At 53.7% G+C, this 20,114-nt stretch overlaps 1 protein-coding gene across 2 annotated transcripts; it reads left to right on the forward strand.

The window, feature by feature from the left end:
* The first annotated feature begins 11 nt into the window (after nucleotides 1-11).
* On the forward strand, nucleotides 12-19,691 carry ODAD3 (outer dynein arm docking complex subunit 3). 2 transcript variants are annotated; one of them, XM_038771199.1, is made up of 14 exons: nucleotides 12-149; nucleotides 1,057-1,188; nucleotides 8,723-8,844; nucleotides 10,856-10,933; nucleotides 11,060-11,239; nucleotides 11,331-11,432; nucleotides 11,898-12,023; nucleotides 12,239-12,361; nucleotides 14,352-14,498; nucleotides 16,728-16,888; nucleotides 17,092-17,248; nucleotides 18,196-18,351; nucleotides 18,732-18,816; nucleotides 18,957-19,691. In XM_038771199.1, exons 1-14 carry the CDS (start codon nucleotides 107-109, stop codon nucleotides 19,079-19,081), a joined length of 1,737 nt encoding a protein of 578 aa, XP_038627127.1. In that variant the 5' UTR covers nucleotides 12-106; the 3' UTR covers nucleotides 19,082-19,691. The 2 variants fall into 2 exon arrangements, with proteins under 2 accessions (XP_038627127.1, XP_038627128.1); XM_038771200.1 differs by lacking the exon at nucleotides 12-149 and adding an exon at nucleotides 336-468.
* The last annotated feature ends 423 nt before the right edge of the window (nucleotides 19,692-20,114 follow it).

The following is a 20,114-nucleotide window of genomic DNA, read 5'->3' on the forward strand; positions in this document are numbered from 1 at the left end:
AACGGCCATCTTGGCTCGCCTACTCCCAGAGACTCCCCGGTCTCTCGGTTAATGGTGGAGCAGGCCGCTCGCCATCTTAGGCGTGGCGGAAAACTCCGCCGCCAAGATGCTTCCGGACGAAGAACCTTCTAAAAAATCCCCCTCAGGCAGTAAGGGTGCAAGCTTGGCCCCGGAAAGAGGCGGCCGAGGGCCTCCCGCTGGGCTGCTCCTCCCTTTCGAAAGGCCCGGGAACGGGGCTTTGGTTCCTCTTTCCCTTCTTCCTCTCCGCCCCAGCCAGTGACAGGGCTTGTTGGATAACGTGACCGGTCTCCACAGGAGCTTAGGCGGTTGCCCGGCAACGGGAAATGCTGAAAGCCTCCATCTTCATTCAAGAAGTGGGGAGTGAAGCCAGGGTGGCGATGAAGAGGCTAGAATCCGGTTCCCGGGCACTAGAACCAGTGTAGACCTTGCTGTGCCCCCTCCTCCCCCGTATTTGCCTCCTCTAACCCCAGGATCCTTCCCCTCCTAACGTTTTTCTCCTCCCCATTCACCTTCTCCCTCAGCTCCAAGTCGTCTTATTCCCTGCCCCATCTAGATCCTCCCGATCCTTCCCCTCCTAACGTTTTTCTCCTCCCCATTCACCTTCTCCCTCAGCTCCAAGTCGTCTTATTCCCTACCCCATCTAGATACTCCCGATCCTTCCCCTCCTAACGTTTTTCTCCTCCCCATTCACCTTCTCCCTCAGCTCCAAGTCGTCTTATTCCCTACCCCATCTAGATACTCCCGATCCTTCCCCTCCTAACGTTTTTCTCCTCCCCATTCACCTGCTCCCTCAGCTCCAAGTCGTCTTACTCCCTACCCCATCTAGATACTCCCGATCCTTCCCCTCCTAACGTTTTTCTCCTCCCCATTCACCTGCTCCCTCAGCTCCAAGTCGTCTTATTCCCTACCCCATCTAGATACTCTCATTCCTTCCCCTCTAACATTTTCCCCCGTTCACCTTCGCCCTCAATTCCAAATCGGCTCCCCTACCCCTTCTAACTCCTCTCATTCCTAGCCTAATCTTCTGTCTCCCAGGTCAGGAGGGTCTCATGGCAGCCCATGGCAGCCCGGCTGCCCCCAGCACGTCAGAGCCCGTGAAAGTTCCAAAAATGAAGTTTTCCGTACGTGATCAAATCTCTGATTTGCGGAGGAAGATACAGCTGCTGGGTAAGTCAGCCAGAGTCAAAAGCTTTAGGACGAAGGATGACGATGAGGGCAAACAGAGCTAAGAGATTTCAGATCCTCTATGGACGTGGAAACCATCTAGTCATCCTCCACACAGAAATCCTAAAGACTGTTATTAAATCACCCCTTAGCCGTCTCTCCACCAGATCACCTAACTCTAGAAGGGGAGGAAAAGAAAGAAGAAATAAGGAAATGTAGACATGGGGAGATTTAATACTTTTTTTTTAATTGAGGCTTTTACAGAAGGTGAAGTGGGAAAGCATTCACTCACCCACACATTCTCACCCTCGTGCACGCACACACTCACTCTTAGGTGCTTCCACGCTCCACCACAGTGAAGTGGAAAGTTGGTAATTATCTGGTTAATTTCTCCGTGCTGACAGCCAAACTGGATAAATATGACCTCATAGTGGCTATTTTGGCCTGAATTCGACAGTTGGGGTCAAAACATGGTTCCAGCTGGGCGTTTGGGCCTGTCTCACCCCCGTCCCACCAACACACACACACATGTTCTACAATAGGCAGTATGATCCTTTAAAAATAAAGTGAATAGATTCCACCTGCTGCTTAATATCTATGCAGCTCAACCCAACAAAAGTGGGGTTTGTAAATAGATTTTATGGCACTTTTCATCACAGTTTGACATTGGGAATGGCAGGCTGGGAGGTGAAGCTGCGGTTTCAGCTTACAGACTCTCTTGTGTCTCCCGTACTGGCTGGGGATCTGCCCATTTTACAGCTGATGTTCAGGGGGAGGGGGAAAGATGGCATGGTAGATGTGTCTGCTTGGGAAAAACATATTGTTTGAAAATAATTTTCAGTAGAAAAATTGGGTCTGGGCCTGAATCTGCCCAGGACATGCTTAATGCTAAGTACCTATCTGAGTAGCCTGGGCAAACCAGACCAACTAGTCAACACATCTCCCTTTCGGCCATTTCCACTCCCATCCAGGGGACCTTGGGGCAGCCTCCAGACTCTGGGCCGGTTGGTGATGATGATAATAATAATCATGGTATTTGTTAATTGGTTACCATGTGCCAAGCACTGTTCTAAGCACTGGGGGAGATAAAAGGTAATCAGGTTGCCCCATGTGGGGCTCACAGTCTTAATCCTCATTTTACAGATGAGGTAACTGAGGCACAGAGAAGTGAAGTGGCTTGCCCAAAGTCACACAGCTGACAAGTGGCAGAGCTGTGATTAGAACCCACAACCTCTGACTCCCAAGCCCAGGCTCTTTCCACTGAGCCACAGCTGCTTGTTTGGTGATGGAATTAAGGGGGGAATGTTCTGAGCTGCCAGTAATCCTGGGCAGCAGCATCTCCACCAGAGAGACTGCCAGTCAGCCAGCAGGCTCATGTGAAAAGGAAATTCAAATGCCCAAACTGCCTAATTGCAGGATTCCGACCTCTGGGTCTTTTTCAACCTCACAAAAAGAATGAAGAGCCAATTCCCCTAGTCTTTACTTGGATAACAAGCCAGATCGAGTTAGCATTGTTAGGAGACAGGTAGGTTCTGTTTCCCTGCCATTAGGGTTGCACTGCTCGGACATTACCTCTGTCTGAGGAGGTCTGGGGGAGGGGGAGTGTAGTCAACTGCCGTTTCCAGTCTCAGGTCCTGGGGGACTGCAGCTTGTAAAGTTGTGAAGGCAGGCCCCCTGGGGGGTTGGGTGGGATGGGGAGAGAAGAGGGAAGTCCCACAGGTTTCAGGGCCTTTGCAGGCTCAGCTCCAGTGTCAAGGAAGAGAGCAGGGTTTCAGCAGCTTGCAGGCCCAACGGGGAGGGAGAGGTCAAGTCCTGGCTGCCCCCCCCTCCCCCCGGGTGGCGGAGGAGGGAGGGAAGGGGACGTTCAGCCTTGGCCGGCTTCGAGGCCTCTGCAGGCCTTGGTTCCCTGGTCAGTGGTCCAGGCAGTTTGTGGGTCCAGTGACGAATGGGTGGAGAGAGGTCCCAGCCACTGTCCTTGGTGGGACTTCTTGTCTCGGGGTCTCTCCCCCACCCCTTCATTGCCGGTAAGCTAGGAGCAGGCCGTGTGGTTGGTCGGGAAGGGCCCCAGCGTACAGCTGTTCTCATAGAAGTTGGTGTGGGGGCCATCAGAGGAGCTCCCAGAGCTGGAGTCGGAAGAGATGTTGAAGTCTGAGACCACGAGATACAGGTACTTGAGCTCGGCCGGAACCGGAGAAGGTGGGTGTGTGTTAGTGGCTAAGACTGTGAACGTTTTGTATGCTAGGAAGTGAGATGATTTTCGACGGAATTTTCCAGGGGACATTTCCTTTTTAGCCACATTCATATATGGGATAAACCCCATTGCCAGGGTCATCCCACATTGGTGGTGCCTGGACTGAATAGACCTGGCTCTCTGTTGGGGAGGCAAATGGCACTGGTCCCACTCTGAGCCAATCACAGGGACCCTGACAGCGTGTTTTCCTGGTTGACCGTGAGCATCTCAAAATTTCCCCAACCTCTCCTAACCGGGGCCAGGTTACAGCCCAGAAACACCCTGGCTTCCTGCTCTTTCCAACCTAAAAACAGCCCCGGCCGCCCACAGGTAGTGAGGATGGGACTAAATAAATGCACATGTGCAAAGGTGATAGGATTTGGGGTGCTGATAATTAGTTGGGGAAGGCTTGTTAGAGAATGTGGGATTTTGGAGGGGAGGAGATGACTTTGGCTTGGGAGTCCTGCCCCACAGAGAACAGACAACCTCCTTGCCCACCCCCCCCAAACATACACACACACCCCACCCACCCCATGGACCCTTCCTTCCTGGGACTTCCAAGGTGATTTTGAGCAGTGGCCTTCGTGGAGGTGAGTTAGGAAATTGTGGTGGACCCCCATCAGGTGCCCCAAATGAACCCCTCAAGGGCCGCAAGGAGCCCCTCACAGGGGATGGCCCCGGGCAACTGGTTCAAGTGGGCCCACTCCCATGTCTGGCCTTCCTTTCTCCTGTTGGCCAAGGGATCTTGGCACCCTGGTCAGAGTCCAGGCAGGTAGGGAGGGGAGAACAGAGCCACCGGCTTCACCAGGCATCAGTCGCATGTCAGGCAAACTCCCTGGCTGAATTGTGACCAAAGATCTCACCCAACCAACCTCCCATCACTGCAGTGAAAACAGTAGCCAACCTATTTATGGAGGACCTACTGAGTGCAATACACTGTACTAAGCTCAAGCAAAAGACATGTTCCTTGTCCACAGGGAACTTACACACTCATGAGAAGACAGACCTAGAAATAATCACAAGCAGTGGAATCAGAATATATCAAATAGAATGTTCATTTGAATATACAAATGGACACAAGTAGTGAGGATGGGACTAAATAAATGCACATGTGCAAGAGATGGCCAAAAGGTGATAAGATTTGGGGTGCGGATAAAAATTAGTTGGGGACGGCCTGTTGGAGGAGGTGGGATTTTAGAAGGCGTGTGAGAGTGGAGAGAGGAGGGAGTTTCTGATCCTGGGGACAGCGTGAGCGAGAGGTCAGAGGAGGCGAGAGCGGGATCCAGCAGGAGGAGCGAGGAGTGTGAGCAGGAGAGTAGGGGGATGAGGAGAGTCAATAAGTAAGATGGTGCTCACTGGTGGAGAGTCTTAAAGGTATGGACTCTGATGCAGGAGGAGATGGGCAACCACAGGAAGCTTTTATGGAGAGGGGAGAGATGAACTGAGCAACATTTCAAATTCAGGCAGCAGCGTGGAGCGTGGGCTGAAATGGGGGGAGAGGCTGGAATGGAGGCCAGTGGGGAGGCTGATGCAGTAGTACAATCGGATTATGACAAGTGGTTGAACCAGGGTAGTGGCTGCATTGGTGGAGAGGAAGGGCCAGAGCCTCAAAGCATTTCTGTGGAACAATGGGCAAGTTTTAGCAATAGATAGGGTGGGAGCGCGGAATGTCAGGGAGGAACCAAAGAGGGGAGCTGAAGGCAAGCGAGTGGATGAGTTTCCCAAGGAACTGAATGTAGAAGGAAAAGAGCAAGGAACTCAGCACAGAGCTTTGTGGGACAGGGAAAGGATGAGAGGAGGAAGACGAGCCAGCAAAGGAAACAGGAGGAGCAGCTGGAGAGGAAGGAGGAGAAGCAGGAGAGGACTGAGTCAGCAAAACCAAGATCTGATAGTATTCAGAGGAAAAGTGGGCGGTTCACAATGTGAAAGGCAGTCGGGAGGTCATGGAGAAATAGGACAGAGTAGAATATATTGCCTCTAACGATGAGCAGGTCATTGGTGACCTTGGAGAGTGGCGCCTCGGTGGTGTGATGGAGGCGAAATCCTGACTCTAGTGGGTCAGAAGGAGAGTTGGGTGGAGAGGAGGAGAAGGAAACCTCTTCAGGGAGTTTTGACAAGAAAGGGAGGAGAGGGAGGTTGAGACCATAGTCTGAGGAATCCAGAGAGGGCTGATTTAGTGTGGGGAAACTTAAATGCACTTGAAGGCTACCAATTCTACTGTACTGAACTCTCCCAAGAGCTTAATACAGTGCAGAGCATGCAGTAAGCACTCAATAAATATCATCGATTTGAAGACAGAAGGTATAGAGGCATCTGAGAGAGAGGCTGAAGAGAGTAGTAATGGGTGGGAGGAAGGGTTTTTAAGAGCTGAGGGAGAGGGGTCAGCGGCCCAGGTGGAGAGGATTGAGTTAGAGAGCAGATCGGAGGCTCCCTTGAGAGATAACTTAGAAGGAGGAGAAAGCAGGGTGGAGGAATACAGTGGTTGGAAGCTTGTGGTCAGAGAGTGCTCAGAATTAGTGAGGCGAGAGCTAGTCTGTGCTAGAGCTAGAGTTCTGTCTCGAAGGGTTGTTCATTCCATTCCTCTGCATTGGCTTCCCATTTCATTTGAATCAAGAATAGCGCCTCACAGTCAGCTGCTAGGTTCTCCACCAGTTCTCTCTTTCCTAGTCTTCACTCGCTACTCCCCAGCTCTCTCTCTTCATCCCTCCCAACGAAACCTAATGTGTACTTTGCTCTCTGCTCTCCCGCTTCCATCCCCCAGCCTGGAACCCCTTCCCCTCACTCCAAATCTGACAGACCACAGCTCTCTCTGTGTTGAAAGCCCTCCTGTGATCCCACCGACTCCAATAGGCCTGCCCCGATTAATTCCATCACCCCAAGTCGTATCGTTTGACCAGCGATCCTCAGCACTTATGTGTGCTCAATTGTACATTCAATTATTTAGGCTGATTACCGTATTTATAAAATGTTTACACCTATCACCCCCGTTAGAATGTAAGTTCCTTGAGGGCAGAAATTGTCTTCATTCTGTTGCACCTTCTCAGGTGCTTAGTCCAGTGCAGTGCCCCCAGTTGGTGCTCAATAAATACCATTACTACTACTACTGTTAGAGGTAAGAGCTCATGTGTGTTATAGCTGATTGATGGCAGAAGTGCCGGGGCAAGCAAGAGGACAGCAGAGTGGAATAGGATGCTTTGTGTTCAGAGGGATCGTTGACATGGAAGTTGGGAGTCCCTGGGGCTCAGAGTAGAAGGAGGGAGTCAGCATAGGAAGACGTGAAAGGCATCAGTTAGCCATAAATCGAGGGGAGGGACCAGCAGGGTAAAAAATGACAGTCACCTGTAGCTGCAGAGGGTGGTCAAGATGGACAGGGTGAAATTAAAATGAAGAGAAGGTGAGAGAGGGAGTGGGTGAGGTGGAGGGACTGGGGCAAGGAACAGGCTGACCGCGCCCCCTTTCTCCATGAAAGAGGGAGTGGGAGAAGGTGAACCCCCCCCCCCCCACCCCCACAAGGAAGGATAGGGGAGTTGATGGTGACAGCAAGGAGAGGAGGACTGAGTGGACCAGGAACAGGCTAAGATGGAGGGGGGGTTAGCCTATGATAGAACGGGGGTTCCCGCAGGCCCCAGTGGACTGGAGTCTTGGAAGAGCGGAAGCAATCAATCAATCGTATTTATTGAGCGCTTACTGTGTGCAGAGCACTGTACTAAGCACTTGGGAAGTACAAGCTGGCAACATATAGAGACAGTTGCTACCCAACATTGGGCTCACAGTCTAGAAGGCTGGGGGGGTACAACGCATGTGACTGGGGTGAGGTGATGGCTGGCCTTCTTGGGAGTTGGCGATCTGGGGGGCGATGCAGATGAGAGGAGGGAGAGGACGTGGGAGGAGAGGGACACCTGGGACCAGTATGGGGAATGGCGGGGTTGAGGGTGGGTAGAGATCGTTCTGGCTATTAAACCGCAGATGGTATCTGCTCCGTTTGTCTGGTACAAGCCCCATATCACTCTCACTCCCACACGCATTTCCTTCACCAGCCCTGCAGATGGATTCCACAAATCCAGTGGCCCACAAAATGTCCCTCTCCCCTGGTTGGGGAATGAAGAATTTTTGCCTTATGGCAGATGCCCTAACTTTGAGCTTCCTACATTCTGCTCTGTGCACGCCTTCCCCCCTGGGTGTTTGCCTAAGCTGTTTAGCCAGGAAATTCTGGCTTCCCCACCATCTGGGGGGAATAGTGCGCAAGAGGGGGCATTCTTTTTTCTCCCTGCTGCTCAGGCTGCCCTAGGGCCTCAGCCCAGGACTTCATGGGACAGTGGTACTGTCCTGCTCCCATTTTGGAGAATCCTGCATGAAAGAGGGCTTACACCGGCCTATCTGGCACCAGGATCTCCCCGAATCCTTCCTCCTTGCCCCTCTGTTCTCCTAATAATAATAATAATAATAAAAAGTGATATGTTAATGCTAAGCTCTGGGGTGGATATAATACAATCAAATGCAGGCCCTATCCCACATGGGGCTCCCAACCTGAGGAGGGAGAATAGATATTTAATCCTCATTTTACAAATGAGGAAACTGAGGCACAGCGAAGTGAAGTGACTTGCTCGTGGCCACACAACAGGCAGGCGGTGGAGCCAGGATTAGAATCCAGGTCTCCCGCCTCCCGGTCCTGTGCTCTTTCCACTCTAGGCCACAGTGTTTCATGGTGATCATCAAGTGGCCAATGGCAGCGGTTCTGGCAAGGGATTGTTCTGGGGGACCGGGGTGGGGGTGCAGGGCGGCGCCCACAATCCAGACGCCCCAATGCACGTGGTCACATAATTCTGGCTCCGCTAGTTGTCTGCTGTGTGACCTTGGGCAAGTCACTTGACTTCTCTGTGCCTCAGTTACCTGATCTGTAAAATGGGATTGAGACTATGAGCCCCAGGTGGGACAGACTGTGTCCAACCTGATTTGCTTGTATCCACCTCAGCACTTAGTACGGTGCCTAGTAAATAGTAAGCACTTAACAAATACCACTATTATCATTACTATTCTGTATGCATCTTCTCCTCTATCCATGTATTTGAATACCCTGCAACTGGTTATCTGACCCATTCTCTTCCATCCCTGCCCTGCCCAAGCCCTGTTCCTGGGTCATGGCCCTCCCCGTGGTGCCAAGGGTAAGGGACCCCTGGATGGTGGTCCCCTTGGGTGGGTTTGGGGCCACGCTGGCTATGAATGGGTGGCTCCTTTCCTCCCTCGGAGCAGACCTTTCTCCCAGCCTGGGCTTCACGGCTCCACCAACCCTTTTGATTCGGCCCTCAGAAGGGGACGAGAAGGCCTTTTTGGAGAGCACGGAATGGACGATGGAGAAGAACAAGGAACTGATCGAATACCTGCAAGAGAAGAATAGGAAGATGCACAAGAAACTGGGGCGACTGCTCATGGTGAGGACTGGGCCTGGGGCCAGGGGGAGGAGCCGGCCCGATTGCTAGCACAGCACTGGAGGTCATTGCTACGCCCAGTAAGCACGTACGATGTGCCCAGCCCCAAACTGAATCCCCGGCAATCGCTAAACCCGGGCCCTTTTCCACGAGGGGCTCCCACCTAGAGGAATCGCCCACAAATCCAAGGAAAACAAGTTCAATGATTAAGATAGCAACAGTCAAAAATCTAACTGCTAAAACAGAACATGGAGGGGGGCAGTCCTGGCGTGGCCCCTGGCAAACAGCCCTTGGTTACAAACCGCTACAACCTCCCTGGCATTGTAAAGGTTGGGGATGCGGGCTTCTGCCTCTCCTCTACTTCTGGTCGGGGCGAGTGGAGCCGTGCCTTAGCTCCTGTAGGTTGAGGGGGGAAGGGAGAAACACCCAGGGCATGGGGGCTCGGGACTCTGCCAGGGCCCCACGTGGGATGTATGCACACTTCCCATTCCCCATGCTCCACTGAGCCTCAGTGCTGAGAGGAGCAAAAGTTCAAACCCCCCACCTCCAACCCTCCCCCCCACCAACCCCTTGGCCGGGCCGGTAACCTGATCAAGCGTTCCCCACGGCCGGCCGCCTGAGGCTTGGGAGTGGGGGCTGCGTTGCGCTCAGTGGAGCGGCAGGCCTAATTGAGTCCCACAGAGCCGGGCTGTCTGGTGACACGGCCAGGCCGGGGACCCATGGGGAGATTCCCAGACAGCCGGTGCCGAGGAATTTGCTCTCCGCTCCTCTGGGAATCAGCATCCAGTCGAGTCGAATCGGCCCTGCCGATTCTCTGCATCCTTAAATCATCCTGACGGCCCTGAAACCCTGGTCAGTTTGCTCCCGGCTAGGGTGGAAGTACCAGGGGCAAGGGCTCCTGGAATTGCTTCCTGCCCCAGGAGGGAGTGATGCTCTTAAGGCGAGGGCTAAGGAAGTTTGCTTTGCTCAAATTTGCCCCCAACTCATTCTCAAGATGGGGCCAGGGTGCCCTCAGCCTCTGACCCTCCTTTCCAATCAGTGGCGCTTCAAATAGTAGTATTTATTGAACGCGTACCATGTGTAGAGCACTGTACTAAGTGCTTGGGAGAGTGTAATACATCATAGTTGCCCAAAATGATCACACGCTCTAGAGGGGGAGACAGACAGTAATATAAGTACGTAAGTTAAGGTCATGTCCCTAAAATGCTGTGGGGCTGAGGGTGGGGTGAATACCAAGCGCCCAAAGGGTATTTCCTCCCAGCCTTCCCTCAGTGATGTCCATCTCTCCTAGGCGGGAATGCCAGCTGGATTGCCTTGAGGTCTTTGAGACGGGTTCTAGCAGCCAGGCGAGTCTGGAGGCTGGACACCCTTGTGTTTGGAGGACTGACTGGACCCTTGGGAGGGGAAGAGAGGAGCAGGGCAGGCCCAGAGGAACTGGCCTCCTGAGGCGGTTTGGTGGACGGGGGTGGAGGGGTCATCGGCTTAAGGCAGGTCCAGCTTCAGATACTTGGCCCCCCCTAGGCAGGGAAAAAAAACACACACACACACCCCCCCGCCACTCCGGTTGTGGATACCTGACACCTTGGCGTGTAGGAAGCTGTGTGTGTTGGGCTGCGGGTGCGCAGCACAAAATCATGATGCCACATGAGGAAGCCCACCTGAACCTACAGGGTTTCTCCTGGGGCAGGGGAGGGGATTGGGGACTCCTGAGCCATTGAATTATTTTCCCAGGCCCCATCTCACACAAGCACAGCTTCTGAGCCACGGGACTTAGTGGCAGGAGCCGAGTCGGACAGAGGCTAACTGCTTTCAAATTTTCAAGCCCCTCCACCCCTTCCACGAGGTGTCCCGAGGCTCTGCTTCCTCCGCTTACCTTCCGAAGCCGGTCCTGGCTCAGGGTCACTGTTGTAGAACTCGAGCGTCCTGACTCCCTGCCTGGCCACTGCCCCTTCCGCCGGCTGTGTCACCGTGATCTAGCCGGGGGTGGAGGGGAATGACCTCTCTAATTGCCCAGGGGGATGACCACATCATGAGGAGAGTGTTTCAGGAGCGGCAGGAAGAGAAGCTGTCCACGAGGAACAAGAAAGGGAAGGTGAGGGTGCCCCTGGCCTTTCCCCAGCCCTGTCCCCACAGTGGCCCCCTGGCCGTCACCCATCCCACCCTCTGAACCCCCATGACCCCAGCCCCATCTTCCTGCTCTCCCCCCTCCCCCCGACAGGCAGTCATAGACCTGATGGACCGCCGGGTGTGCAAGAAAATCAAGCAGCTGAATGCCTTGAAGTATCAGGTAGAGCTGCGCTATCGGGCCCTGCAGGAGCTCGAGCTGCAATACCAGATGAAGCTGCAGGAGACCTTGGACCTGCAAGCTTCCCAGAACGAGGATGCTGAGGAGAACAAGGTGAGACCGAGCCCCTGGAGGGCAGGGCCGGGCCTGGCGTTGGTGGCATTTGGACCCAGTCTGCCCCCAACTGCCTCCCCACCCACCTCAGATCATTCGCAACTTGGAGAACCAGTTGGAAAAGACTAGGTACAAGATGGAGGAAGCCAAGTGCATTGCCAAATTCTACCGTCAACTGAAGGCACACATGCAGGTGGGTCCCTCCCTGAGTTTCTCTCTCTTGTCACCCCACCTGTTTTCCGCTCTCACCCCCCACCCCGCCAAAGCCTTCCTGAATCCGCCCTTGGCTCTTGCCTTTCCCCTTGCCCTTCTACCTACAGGGCCGGGGAGCATCGGAGGAGGAGTGGAATGGGGAGTGCTAGAAATGGCTGTGGGAGAACCATCGGGGTCAGAATCACAGGGGGAAGAACAGCAGAGACTGGGGACACCACAGGGAGAGGAGCCACGGCTGGAAGAAATGGACTAAAGGGTTGGGGGTGGGAGGCTGGCTGTGCCTTTTGCTTTTTAAAGAGCAATGAAAATGAGGTACAGCTCAGCCTGGAACTCACAAGGGGTGCGGGAGCACTGTGGCTAGGGTCTGCAGGCCGTCTGACCTCTGCCCGACCCCCGGCTGAGCTCGTCAGTCACCGGCGTCTTCCTCTGTTCCCCTGTGCCCCAGGAGGAAAGACTGACCTTCCTGGGGAAGCTGGACAACGTGGAAGCAGAGGTCATCCGTCTGCAGCAGGAGTCCACCATCCTGGATGGGATAAAGCAGAAGGCCCAGGCTAGCCGAAACTCAGCCAGGGTAGAGACTGGGGCCGGGATCCAGCACGCTGCCCTACGCTACCCACGCCAGGCCACGGTCCCAGCTTCCCGTCTGCCCAGGATGGACTTAGAGGGATCCATCTCTGCTCCCTGCACCCCATCCCGCCCCAAGGGCCTGAGCCCCATCCCCCAGGCGCCTCAGGACAGGGAAGCGACCTGAACCTCACCTCTTAGTGACCTCTCCCTGCTTTTCAGGCCCAGTTGCAGGATCTAGAAGAAACCATGTACCTCATTCGGAAACAGCAGGAGAAGGATCTGAATGACTTCAAGAGGCATGCCGAGGAGAGGAGGATTCAGAACGAGCGGCTAGAGAGAAAGGTAGGGCAGAGCTAGCGCCAGGTGGCACACCCTGGGGATCTGCGGATGAGGGGATGGAGTCCTTGGATGAGTTACGGTCTGGAGGCTCAAGGTCAGAGGCTGAGCCTCGGGTGAGGAGGGTGGGAGGCATCCCAGCCTCCTCTCCAAGGGACTCCCGCAGCTCACTCCCTCTGCCCTCAACTGAACCTGCCTTGTCATTTGCCTTGCTAGACTTGGGGCTCACTTTCAGCAGAAGCCATTGGCAGGGCCAGGAATTCCAGACTTCTAAGACTAGCAATCCAGTCACTCAATCAGTGGGGTTTAATGAGGGCTTACTCCGAGCAGAGCCCTGTACTAAGCACGTGGGAGAGGGGCAGTACAGTAGAGTGATAGATACCATCCCTGCCCACAAGGAGCTTACGGTCGGGGAAGATGCAAAATGATGTACAGCTAGGAGGCAAAATAGAGATCACTTGTTATAGCAGGAGAATGGATAAATGGAGAGGTGAATAAATATGTGCATAAATAGTAGAGCGTGTAACCTGCTAGATACAGAAGCTCTCCGGGTAGCTGTGAGTACATAAACGCTGAGGCGGCAGTTGGAATGATCCGGTCTGAGAAGAAGGAAATGAATCAGGGAACTCTTCCTGGAGGAGGGGGAATTTGGGGAAAGTTTGAAGCTGGGGAAAGTTGTGATCTGGCAGTCTTGAAGCGGGAAGGTGTTTCAGGCAGGGAGATGGGTGTGAACAAGGGGTCTGAGTGGGGAGAGGTAAGAGGAACAGAGAGAAGAAAGTTTTGCTTGGGAGGAGTGGAGAGTTGCTGGGAGCGGGGGAGAGCAGATACGAAGAAGGAGAGAGCTGGTGGGGAGCTTAGAACCAATGGGCAATCCTCTAGACCGTAAGCTCCTTGTGGCCAGGGATCATGCCTACCAATTCTACTGTACTGTGCTCCCCCAAGCGCTTGGTACAGTATATATGAATGAATGAATAAATGAATGAAGGAGAGTTTGCTTGATGGGAAGGGAAGAGGACAGATGTATATACTCCTGGGGAGGTGGACACACGTGTGCATGCGTCTGTGCGTACACCCACACACACACCCTTTCACAGAGTTGGGGCTTGTTTGCTTGTTGACTCAAGGGCGAGCAAGGTCTTGTACAAGTGCCCGTTGCTGGAGTCAGCTTCTGGCCAGCCCCCTTCTTTACTAAGAGGTGTGGGGGCATGCATCCCCCTCCCCATCCCCTCCGCCTTACCTCCTTCCCCTCACCACAGCACCTGTATATATGTATATATATATATATATGTATATATATATATGTATATATATATGTATATGTATATATATATGTTTGTACGTATTTATTACTCTATTTGTACAGATTTGTTCTATTTATTTTATTTTGTTAATATGTTTTGTTCTCTGTCTCCCCCTTCTAGACTGTGAGCCCACTGTTAGGTAGGGACCGTCTCTATACGTTGCCAACTTGGACTTCCCAAGCGCTTAGTACAGTGCTCTGCACCCAGTAAGCGCTCAATAAATACGATTGAATGCAGCCCCGGAAGCCGAGGGGGCAAAGCTAGTGACTTGACTCCCACAGTGCCAGTCCCAAGAGGGCAATGTCCCCCCCCACACCCCTCCTCCCCAGAGTTGGCATGACTGACCGGGCATATGTCACCCCGCACTGCTTCCGGAATATTGCTGGATTGTATTTTCCAAGTGCTTAGTACAGTGTCCTGCTCGCAGTAAGCACTCAATAAATGCGATTGAATGAATGAATGGCTTCTAGACTGTGAGCCCATCTTCTAGACTGTGAGCCCACTGTTGGGTAGGGACCGTCTCTATGCGTTGCCAACTTGTACTTCCCAAGCGCTTAGTACAGTGCTCTGCATACAGTAAGCGCTCAATAAATAACGATTGAATGAATGAATGAACTCCCCAGAGCTCAGGCCCGTTGCCTGGAGCTGACCGACGCCTTCTGTTCCCCGACTGGTAACTCTTTCTCCACGGCCAGCGGGACCACATTCCTATCGCAGTGGAGGAGCTGACCACCAGCGATTCCCAAGTTTCCCAGCCCGAAGAGGAGAAGGATGAGTGGCTGCTCCAAGTAGAGCAGGCTTTCAAGATAGTCAGAGAGACCACTGGGATTCCCAACGCCCAGGTAAGTAGCCTCCTGGTTTGGGGACCCCCGCCCCCACCCCCTCTCCCTCTCCCATGAGCCGGAACAGATTTGGGGGTCCTTACTCTTAGGACCCTATGGCCACAGTCAGGACCCCCCCTCCTGGGAAGGGAACCCAGGAGTCCCAGGGAAGGTGACTAGATGTTTCACTTTAGGGGTTCCATTCCGTGAGGTTCCCCCTTTGGACCAGGGCACCTCAAGCATGGCAGCTGTGGAGGTGGGGCCCAGCAGCAGGGAGGAGAAGCTGGGGAGGAGAGGCTAAAATTGCTCCGCCAGTTGTCAGCTGTGTGACTTTGGGCAAGTCACTTAACTTCTCTGTGCCTCTGTTACTTCATCTGTAAAATGGGGATTAAGACTGTGAGCCCCCCGTGGGACAGCTTGATCACCTTGTAATCTCCCCACTGCTTAGAACAGTGCTTTGCACATAGTAAGCGCTTAATAAATGCCATTATTATTACCCAAGCTCTGTCTTTCAGCAGCAGCGGCCACCGGCCATCGACACCGTGGCCGGACTAGCCCACCTCGAGACCACTCTGGTGCAGCCGAAAATCTCTCTCCCTCGTTCCCTTGTACCTAGCGTAGGGGAGCAGGGATGCATCTCCACTGTTCAGTCTGAGCCAAATATCTTCTTGCTTTCAACCTGCGGACCCCACTCTGTTGCCCACCCCAGAGTCTACTTGGGCCTCACTGTTTCTGAGTCAGAACTGTGACCTGGACACTTGCTCACCACACAAAACACAGGCTTCCCCGCCACTACCTCAGACTCCTCTCTCTTGGGCCACACCAGCTGGGGAGAGAGGTGGCTGAAGTCAGAGAGAGAGCACACTCTGTGGGGCTGCAGAGTACAAATATTTAAGCACGGCCCCAGGGACACCCACACCCCCCTACACACCCACACTGACAAATCCAAAGGCACAGGCAGGCACAAGGACACAGACACACACTGACCCAGACTCAGGGGCAAAGAAATAACAGCTGTACAAAATGGGCACACCTACACCAACAAATGCACACGCACACGCAACACGCTGACACAGATCCAGGGATCCACACAGATTGAGACACTCAGAAAACAAACTGACCCAGAGACACAGATACAAGGACACACACAGAGCAGAGCTACCCTCTGAGGGTGTTGCAACAGTTGTGTTCCCTCTGGGTTCCTGACCTTGGGACATAAAAGGGAGTTCCTACTAGTTCTCCCCGTCCTGTCCCAGTGGGGGACTCGTTTGGGGGGAGGGGAGAGAGGAGGAACAGGGGTGTTCCCAAAATGGAGGCAGAAATGTACAGACTCTGGCCTGACAGATTCTCTCTGTCTCTCTCTGTCTCTCTCTAATGCCAGGATTGCATTCCTGAAGAACCTCATATTTATTAAAACTCACACTGTAATCCTCACACCTCAGTTGCCATCATGCACTTGCACAAATCCCTCTCTTCGGACTGCATTGCACCGTATCACAGACAGATGCGCACTGTCAGAAGAACATTCCCTAATTCCTCCACGGCATTCTCTCCAAAATATGTAATGCAAACACAGGCTTTTCAAGAGCTTCCCTCTAGATAGATAGGTCGTGCTGGAAGAAGACAGCACCGACAGGGAAGTTCACCTATGTCTGTTGTGAGACTGAAGTGGCCAATGTGGGATCCACCATCCTGACCATACTCTGCACACCCAGAGAGACAGGTACACACTCTGAGGTCAAGGCATACTCATCTGAACACAGAGACACACAGAAATAGATGCATGCATTGACACACAAATGCACATACCTCCCCTCTGCCCAAAGGCAGACCCCCTAACAAAGAACACCCCCCAAACTCTCTCTCTCACACACACACACCCACCCCACCCCATCCCCAATCTATGGGGATCCCTAGATATTCCACACTGCTGCTACGGCTTGGGAATAATCCCTTTGAGTACCAGCAGTCCGCCAACCCAACCATCGATGGTATTTACTGAGTGCTTACTTCGTGCAGAGCGCTGTCCTAAGCAGTTAGGAGAGTACAATATGATAGAGTTGACAGGAATGTTCCCTGCCTGCTGCTGTTGAGGCTCATGAGCTGAAGATGAGGTGCTTTATTTTACCCTGCTCCCTGCAAGCAGGCTGTTTCCTGGAGCAAATGTTGGGAGCCTATTGCCAGGGAGAGGCTCCGAACTCCGTTATGACTACTTCTCCCCCTCCCCCTCTCACCCCTTCCCTGGCCCAGATGGTCCTGAAGCACTTCCTGACCCAGGGAGATGTCTTTAGCCACCTGGAGGTTCTGAAGGAGGAAAATGAGGAGTTGATGGTGCAGCTTAAGGAGAAGAAACAGCAGAAGCAGCAGGAGCTCCAGGACCTCAAGTTCAAAGGGGAGGCCCAGGTGGCCAGGTGAGCTGGGAGGGGAGCGAAAGCAGTGCCCCCATCCCCTGACTCGGCCCCATGACAGCCTGCTAGTCTGCCCGCCCACCCAGCTAGCCATTCCTAGAACGTACCCACTCTCCACCTGATCTGCCCCATCCCATCCAGCCCCAGGGGCTAGGCGGGAGGCTCCTCTTCAATACCTCCTGCTCCTCCCTGCCTCCCTCCCCTAGGAGAATGCAGCTGCTGGAAGACTTGAAGCAGCAGCTGCAGGCCGAGGAGGATCGGCGCAACCAGGCCCGGAAACGCATGGAGCGGATGACGCAGGTGCTGATGATGGCAAAGGCCAGTGTGGAGCATCTGTCCTGCAGGCTGCAGCACATCACTGTTGTAAGAGGGGACCTTGCCTCCCCCTTCCCCAACCAACCCAGGGACCCTCCCCACCTCCCTTCATAAAGGCCTTTGGGATCTCCCCCACCCTCTTCTCCAGCATTCCAACTGCCTTGTACAAGCAGTTCCCTCGGTTGGCTCCACCCATGCATACTTCCACCCCCTGCTCAAGAAACCACCTCCCTCCTCCATCCCTCTGAGCCCAGGGCTTGGAGCTAGGAGTTGGCCTGTTTCTGGGGGGTAGCAATGTGAGCAGCAGGATTGTTGTGTGAGATGAAGACACATGGCCCAGTGGAAAGAGCCTGGGCCTGGGTTCTAAGTCTGGCTCTGCCACCTGCCTGCTGGAGGACTTGGGGCAAGTCATTCAACTTCTCTGGGCCTCAATTTCTTCTGTAAAATGGGGATTAAATCCCCCTAGACTGAGAGCCCAGTTTGTGTAAGGGACTGTCTGATGTGGTCGGATCATATCTTCCCCCAGCGCTTAGCACAGGGCTTGACACGCTGTAAGTATTTACCAGATATCACAGTCATTATTTTTTATCACTATGAGTGGCCTGAGGGTTCTGTTCCCACCTGGGCCCCGGCTGGGCTGGGTGACAGCTGGGGTCCCCCAAGTCTCCCTGGGTTTCAGTTTCTCCCATCCTCTTCACTGACTGAATGTCCCTAGGCCAGAGGCAATATAGGGACACCCTTAGCAATGGAATAGAGCTTTCTCTAAAAAAAGCCAAATCTTTGAGTTTGTTATTCAGAAGAAGGGTGGGATGGTGGAAGAGAAGGGACAGTTTTTTCTCCAGCTCCTGCTCAGAGGATGTATGTCAGGGCCCCAAGATGGGCTGGGAGGCAGAGAAGGATGGGTCGGGATTCAAGGGGCCATCGCCAGCCAGCGTGCCCCACTCTTGCCCCAGTTCATTGGCTCTCCCTTTAGCCCCTTGCCTCCCTCCCACCAGGAGACCAGCCCTGACTCTGAAGAGGAGCCGGACCCGGCTACTAACGACTACGTCCTGTACCAGCTGTCCCAGATGCAGAAGAAGATCATGAAGATTCTGCGCCAGCTGGAGGGACGGGACATAGGCACTATGCTGAAGCAGATTACTGAAGAGGCGGTGAGCAGGGGCTTGGGACGAGCCAGGTGACCAGGCAGGGGCTGAATGGAGAAGGGGCTCAGAAAGGGAGTGCCCACAGAGGAAGGGGGCAGAGCTGCCGTTGGTTCAGGTGATTTCTAAGTGCCCATCTTCTCCTGTGGATTGTGTCACCTATCAAAGAGGGTTGGTCAGAGCACTTTTTGCATTGGCAGCAGAGGCCCTGCAGGGAACGTAATGGCAGCTGCCTAGAACACCTTGTGCCTAGGGCAGGGGTCATGGGATTCTGCTCAGCCCCCGCCCCGGCCCTGAATACTCTTTCCCTTCCCTAGTCCCTTCTCTACCAGCCAGCTCCCTGTTCCTCCTCTGACTTCCAAGTCTCCTTTTCCTTGTTGTCACCCCAGTTCCAGAACACTCTGGAAGCGAAGCTGCCCCTGTGCAATGTTCGGATCACTTTTGATAAAGAAGAGCCTGAGGACAAGTTATTTGGTAAGTCATGGCAAGATGCCTCCCAGGTTAGGGCAGAGCCTCTGTAGTACCCTCCTTTTCCTAGAGGCTCCCCAGAGCCTTGGGGTTCTCTCTGCCATCCAAGTTTCTTCTGCTCTTTCATCCCACATTCTTCCCAAAAGATGAAGACAGTGGGGATGATCAGCGGGAGGTGATGACCCGAGCTGCTCTCAAGCTCCAGTCCCAGAAGATCATTGAGATGCAGAACAAGAAGGGGCGTGCAAAGAAGAAGGAACAGCAGCAGTAATCCCTAACACTGGAAGCTGCAGCCGCCCCTCCCTCCCAACCCTGCTTTCTCCCACCCCTACTACTTGCCTAGCCTCCTGTGGTGAGGTCCTGAGGGAACCAGGCAAGGGACACTTCAGTCCACTCTCTCCACCCCTTGCTTTCCTCTTCCTGCCCCTAACCCTGGTGACATGACATGTTTGTGCCCTCTGCTCAGTTGGCCTGAGCAGCTCTCCCCAGGGCCCGGGAGAGACGAGGGCCTCCTCATGGTACTGTATAAGAACAAGTCGCAGTTGTATAAGAACTATGTGGATCCCAGTCCCTGGGGAAGACTACCAGCTAAGAGCCCCAAGCAAGGGAGGGACTAGATGGTTCCCACCATAAATCTTCCAGCACAGTGAGCCCAGGGGGAGGAGTTGACAGGGGTACAGCCGGCTTTGTCCCTGCTCTCAGCCTGCACTGGGTCCCGCTTTTTGGATTAGAGGTTGAATAGAAGGAAGCCGTCTCCTCCCTGGGCCCAGCACCTTCTTGTCCCCTTTGTTCCCTCTTTCCACACTCCTGGCCTTCCCCAACACCCTCTGCCTGTTTAGTAAATTATTACTTATTCAAGTGAATAAAGGTTGCTGAGCAGATCCTGGTTCTATGGCACTTTCTAGCCCCAACTCAGCTGGCTCCCTCACCCACGAGTCTTCCCTGTCTTTCTTGGGGTTGGGGTTCACGGCTTCAGTACTGTGGAGAAGGATTCATCCAACTGAGAATACAACCTCCTCTCTCCTCCCCTTTCTCCTCGACCTCCCTCAGAAAAGTAGCGAGATGGGAGAGACTTCCCTGCATTAAGCTTAGGATCAGGATCTTATTAAGATCTTGTGCCACTCTGGGACGGTTTCAGGAGGACCGAGGCCCCTGCTCTCTGAACTGGGTTAAGAAGGGAGCTTGGCACAGGAGTCGAAACCTGTTTTCCGGGTGGGTGCATGGGGCCTTCTCATAGCCTCCTCCCTCTCACTTAGGTTTGGAGCCTTGCACTTGGGGTGGGAAGGGGCTCCCAATCCCTCCCT

The sequence above is a fragment of the Tachyglossus aculeatus genome, chromosome X2 (assembly GCF_015852505.1).
Source record: "Tachyglossus aculeatus isolate mTacAcu1 chromosome X2, mTacAcu1.pri, whole genome shotgun sequence".
Taxonomy (NCBI): domain Eukaryota; kingdom Metazoa; phylum Chordata; class Mammalia; order Monotremata; family Tachyglossidae; genus Tachyglossus; species Tachyglossus aculeatus.